Raw genomic sequence first — 6,180 nt, 5'->3', positions numbered from 1 at the left:
AAATGGATTCATGAAGCCACCAAGGGTCTTGGGGAAAATAGGAGGGAGTGGTAGAGCTTACTATAGAGAAGGTGCGGCCCCTCCTTCGGGGGTTCTGAGTGGCAAAACCTGCCTGGAAGGTTCTCCTTGTGAAGACTGAGTGGTGCCAGGAGAAAGGCGGCTCCAGAATTCCTCAGGTTGCCCTGGCTCTTCTCTGAGCTTTAGTCGGAAAGAAAAGAAGGCTTAATCCAGTCAAATGCACCAAAGTAGGTATTTATTTGGGGCAGAATCCTCACGCCAGTACATTTTTATTTCCTTCTTATTTATATACTCTGTTGTTCCCAAGAAACATTTAAAGCAATTTTAATGGCTACATACCATATACAAAAATATAAGTTAGATATAAGCAAAAACATAAAATGAACAAAAGGAAAACAAGCTGGTACAAAACTGCTTCTCTGCTACACTTGGAATAAATGGCTCATAAGAGAGCACACTGCTGGGAGTATTTCCTGGGCCATCTCTTCCTGGGCCATCTCTTCCTGGGCCTCATGGGCACTTGGGACCAGGCACAGGGGCAGCAAGGTGGGAGGGACCCTCTAGATATGCTATAGAGTGAGAGAAGTGCCCATGGAAATTATCCTATCGTACTCCATAGATTTCCTGCTCCTGAAACATGTTTGACTTTTTTCTTAACGATTCCTGAGTTCTCACTTTGAGAATGGCCATGGTTCTGAGTAGTGTAACCTAGTTGAGGACTCAGGCAATTAAGTTCTTTAGGAATCACATCTCACTTGGGTCCATTACAAGTCAGAGACTGTCTCAATATTCAGAGAGTGTGAACCAAGTCTGAAACTAAGTCAATTCCTAAAACTCTTGCTTTTAAAATTCTTCTATTTGATTCTCAGAATTTAAGCCAAAAGTTGTAAGATACAGACTTGCAGCGTCCTTCCCAAGTCACCTGGAAGTGTAGGTGATACCGATGATGTGCAGGAGCCGAGAGTCACCACAGAAGTAGTGCTGCATCCGGTGACTAAATGACCACACTCCTTCCACTATGGGAGCTGTCTTTCTCCTGTGGAATAGAACAGAAAAACCCACTCAGCTGGGTTTTGTTTTCTATGCATAAAATACACAGGGTGGTTTTGATTTAGATGAAAATCTAGGTGAGTGGCGGCTGCTGGGACAGCAGATCTGAATCCAAAAAACATTTAACTCTTCATGAAGCCAGACTTTCTTCCTGGGTTAGGTTTTTCTTCTTTCCTACCTCTCTGGAGCCTCCCCAAACATCTTTAATTTCTGAAAATTTCTTGAAGTCTCTTTCACTCTACGTTTTTTATTTTTAACATCTTTAAGCCTCCCTTAGACTGAAGAAAAAAGGTACCTTGTTCCATTCATCAGTCTCTCCCCCATTCGTTCATGATGACATGGCCCAGTCTCCCTTTCTTATGTATATACTCCTGAACTATTCTCAACCCTTGTCTAAAAAGTTTGGCTTCATATTTTAGTATTTCTCTAAAGTTATTTTTCAAAGATCAACTAATTACCTCTTCCTGACCAAACTCAGTGGCTTTTCTTCAGACACAACTTCTCTTGGTCTTTTGTCTTTTTCAACTTGCTCTATAAGGTCAAGGACTATGGTTTACCTTCCTCATATTTCTCTAACTTTATATGGTAGGGGATTGTTTTATTTAGGTTTTTGAGTATCTACAGCTGTAGTACATGAATGTTACCTTTCTAATCTTATTTGAAATGGCAAGATACGGTATCTGTCCCAAAACATATTGTTCAAAATGCACTGTTTATGTATGTTGCTACTCTTAGAAATTTTGTGTTTCCAGTTTGTCAGAAAAGTGAGTTTTAGGCACGTGGTTTCTAATTAAAAAGCTATGGGATGAATGCTGACACAAAGGAAAGCAACAAAGTGGCACAAAGGGAACTTTTCCAGGGTTTGCTATAGAAAAATCTAGACATTATCAAGGAATAGACATTCCTTGTAAGGAGAAGATGAAATATCCTGCTCTAAAAAAAGTGGTGTTTTTTTTTTGTTTTTGTTTTTCCATTAAGTCAAAGAGTCAAAAAAACAATCCTGGATTCTCTATAGAAAGTTTGAGTTTAGCTTAGAGAGGAAAGGATGCATTAGTTTTCTCTTAGAACAGGTTTTAGAATGAGTACGTACAGGCCAAGTTCAGAACAAATGGGAAGTGGCTTTCTGATAGGGTGGATAGAAAAGAATGATAATCAGTTTGAAGGAGACCAGAGCATAGGGGCCACTCAGTCTGAAACCAGTGGGTTTTATAGCTCTGTGTGACTGCTGCTTCTCATATTTCTGAGGTTGCAGCCTTTGGTGGAGTAAAAAGATCAGCAGACCTAAAACGAGATCTCAGCTAGTGCCCTAGTTCTGGAGTCAAGTGGGAGATTCCTCAACAGAACTTCCCTTTTCTCTTGGACACTGTACAGAGAATAGTTCTTACCTGTTTTGCATTCCCACAGATCATTTACATGAAAACCCTTGTCTGTTGGTATCTACTTGTTACACATTATTCTTGAGAGAGAAGATTCCATGTGCACCAAAAGATTTTTAAAAATGTATATTGCACCAAATATTAATGAAGTATTTTTAATAAGTATTTTTAATAAAAAAGTTATGGAGAAGGATAACTGTTGAAAGCTTGGTTTTAAAAAACAGTAATAAATCTTATCAACTCATGGAGTAAACAAACCTCTACATTATACATAATCAAAGGTCACCATCTAGTGGCCCAATTGTATTATAACTTCTGAAGTTAGCTGCAAGCTCCAAAGACTTCAGAGGCCAGGGAGGTGTGTGGAAAGCATCCAGCTCCACCGAGCAGAGGAGAAAAGAAAACGACTTTGGTCCCACCAAAGGCATTCAAAATTCAAGTTACATACAAAACACGGTGCCCTTTAGACCAACCAATCTTCCAAATCAAGTTTCGGTCCTGGGCCTCTGATCACTCAGACTGTGAGTGGCCAGTGGGAGGTGATTAAAGTAAAGTGATAGCTCTCTGGGAGATAAACTCAGAGACATCCAAAACAATGAAGGCTTTTAAAATGACCTTCAGCAAAATCTCTGCCTCTCACCAGTAAGTTCATAATAAAAAATATGGGTTGCTTGGGGGTACATCTGGATTATTGGTGTGTACATCTGGATGATAAAGGAAGCTTTCAGAAAATGAAGAAATAATATCATCAGAAAACATGACTGCCCCACACAACATGACTGAAAAGGGCACAGGTCTGAGAGTCAGAGACTGTTCTAATTCTGGCTTCACTCCCTACTGATGGTGTGACTTTGGACATGTTCCTTAATCTCACTGAGCCTCACAGAGCTTTTTAAGAATTATCTATAATAATAAAAGTGTAATATGCTAATTAGATTGGAAGTCCTTCCGGACGAAGCCGGGGCTGCGAGGGAAGCCTGGTTCCAGAGGGAAGCCGGTGCTGGCAGCCAGGGGGAGGAAGGCCTACTCTTGCTTGAATTTTGTGCATTGGGCCTCTAGCCCTATATAATAAAGAGCTAATATGTTAATTAGACTGGACAGTGGAACAACCTTCTGGAATGACTTTCCGGAATGACCTTCCGGAATGACCAGTAGGCGGGGGCAGCTGGGGCCGTGCAGGCCGAGCCCCTAGCACGAATTTCGTGCATCGGGCCTCTAGTATGAAATAAGCATTGAAAAGGGCTTACCCTAGTATCTGGAACATAATTGGTATTTCTTTTACCTTTCTCTAACTTACAAGAAACCTCATGATTTCACTTAAAGAGAAGAAAATAAAGACAAGAAGATACTTAAAAGAAAATGGGGTTTGGATTTGGGGCCAAAAACTGGCTTTGAAATTGCATTTCTTTGCTGAAATGAAATTGAGAGACAGTTTAGTCACTATCTAATTGAAGTAACAGCAGTTGTCCCAGCTCTAACACACTCTGTGTTTTCTTTCAGGATGTAATTTTCTTACTAGTCATGTGGAAGGAAGAGTTGTATCCAATGTAAAATGAAGACGGTAGTACCAATCTCACAGGGGGTTATAAGGATGAAAAGAGATGTAGCATAGATGTCCAGAGCTTCGCATCACTTAGGATACTACTAATTTTCATTATTACTGGTTGTTGCCTCTCTCATGGGACATCTGTGAGAGTATGACATAATTGTCACTGATTATTTCAGCAATGCCTGCAGGCCTTTGCTACCTTCCTCACTCTCTGACCAAAGTCCTCCCCTAGAAAGACCAGCACTGTGGCTCTCACAAGGTACCTGCTCCTTTGCACACTCCATGCATGTGACTGGATTTTAAACCAATTACAGCAGAACTTGCATTTCCAAGTGAGAGTTGAATCCTTCAGTGTGTGTGAGAGACTAAAACCCTTGTTCCTGTAATAGCCCTCTATTCTGGCAACTTCTCTCCGAGCTTACTCTATATCACTTTATCTCAACAGAACTGAAACAGGAAAAGATTCTGGTCAAAAGAGAAATATATTTTTGTGGGTAGCTTCTAAGTCACTCTGAAGGGAGTTCAGGAATATTTTTTGAGCAGTGACAGCTTAACTTTGCAAAGTGACAACACTACAAGAATACCACAATTTGGGAATATTAATTATAAAATACGTTTTCAAAGTCACTTTTTTTTTTTTTTAAAGGTCTTATTCAGAGGCCCCAAAAGGCCTACATCAATCCCTTTGTATCCCTTTTAGGCTGGAAAGCTCCCTCATACCTCGTGGCAACCCTGCCTGTTCACTGAATCCTAAAGTGTGTCTATGTATATACATCTCCAAATCAGCCCAATGGTCCTTTCCCAGGAAGGTGGCAGGGGAGGGCGCAGAGGCGTCTCCTTGACTACAACACTGTCTTGCACACTGATGTGAGGCACCCAGAGTGGCACAGACATCCTCTGTCGGGCCAGGTGTTCTAATTTGGGGTATGGAAATCCAGTTGCTAAGTAAAGCAAAGCAGCTGCGACAGGAAGTAAAAGCCTCAGCCATCAAGACCAGTGTTCAAGTCCTAGCCCCACTACTCACTTGGAGCTTAATGATTCTGAGCCTCACTTCCTCACCTGTGACATGGGGGGACCTGAGGACGAGAAAGCCCTCTGTAAGCATCCAGCACCTCCCCCACCCTCGGGACTCACTAGGTCCCTTCTAGCTTGTAAGAGGTGTCTCACCGAGCCCACAGGGCTCGCCGTGCAAAACAGGGAAGAGGCACCCTCAGCGGTGGCCTGTGTCAGGTGTGGCCAAGCCTGGCTGAAGGGTCCTTTCTGCCCATGCCCTACCCTCGGCAGGATGCCCCAGGCTCACCGAGCGCCTCTCCACATTCCCTTTTTTCCTGCCATTCTTGCCTGGGATGACATCCAGTGAGCGGTAGCTGGGCGGCTTCTCCTCAGGCCAGTTTGGGGAGTGGGAGCGGCGGCGGTGGGCCCCCCAGTTCCGGGGTTGCCTCTCCTTCTCCTCCTCCGAGCTCCAAGAACTGAGGCCTGAGGGCAGGGGAGGGGAGTAGCTGCGGGGCCTGCGCCTCTGGTGCCTGTGCGCGCTCTCCCGGGGGCTGGGCCTGCGGGGTCTGTCTGGGTAGCGGCCCCTGAGAGGCAGGTGCGTGAACCGCCAGCGGTCCTCACTAGATGAAGGGACATCACTGAGGCTATCCCTGTCTGACCAGGGTCTGGATGATGTGTTCGGCCTGGAGCTGCGGTGCCTTCCACTCCGAAGCTGGTCCAGCTCCCTTCCTTCCAATGCCCAGCGCCTAGGCTGCCGGTCCTGCAGCTCCTGGTGGAAACCAGAGTGGTGGTGCTGCCTCCTCTCCTCCCTCAGATCCCAGGCTCCAGGGGGAACTGGAGCGAGCCAATGTTGGTGGGAGGAGTTGCTGGTCATCAGAGAAGATGGCAGGTCTCTCAGTGGGGGCAGGCGGATGATTCTGCGTTCCACGACCTCAGAGCCCAGGGAGGACAGCATACTGCAGGGTTGGCCAGATATGGCTTTGAGGTTAGGGGGTAGGGGCTGGGCTGGGTTGAGGTTCCGCAGCTCTTTCTCCAAATACTCTAGGACACCGTTAGTGATGGGAGGGTGATTGGTGGGCTGGGTCATTGGCATTTGTGGGAGGCTGGATCGCAGGGACAAATCTGTATGGAGATAAGGATAAGAACATGCAGAAAAGCTGGCTCACAGAATCAGGGCACCAACATGCCACATTA

At 44.8% G+C, this 6,180-nt stretch overlaps 1 protein-coding gene across 5 annotated transcripts in view; it reads right to left on the bottom strand.

The window, feature by feature from the left end:
- Positions 1-231: 231 nt before the first annotated feature.
- The window catches only part of ILDR1 (immunoglobulin like domain containing receptor 1), a 36,326-nt gene continuing 30,377 nt past the window's right edge, over positions 232-6,180 (bottom strand). For 4 of the 5 annotated variants that reach the window (XM_059687698.1, XM_059687694.1, XM_059687696.1 and 1 more), the window contains 2 exons: positions 5,294-6,108; positions 232-1,054 (listed from right to left, as the gene is read on the bottom strand). In XM_059687698.1, coding sequence (XP_059543681.1) covers positions 1,013-1,054; positions 5,294-6,108 — 857 coding nt within the window. In that variant the 3' untranslated portion in view covers positions 232-1,012. The remainder of the gene's footprint in view (positions 1,055-5,293; positions 6,109-6,180) is intronic. The other variant, XM_059687693.1, reaches the window with a different exon arrangement.

This window comes from Myotis daubentonii, chromosome 3 (genome assembly GCF_963259705.1).
Source record: "Myotis daubentonii chromosome 3, mMyoDau2.1, whole genome shotgun sequence".
NCBI lineage: Eukaryota > Metazoa > Chordata > Mammalia > Chiroptera > Vespertilionidae > Myotis > Myotis daubentonii.
This window is presented reverse-complemented; position numbering and strand designations above follow the sequence as displayed.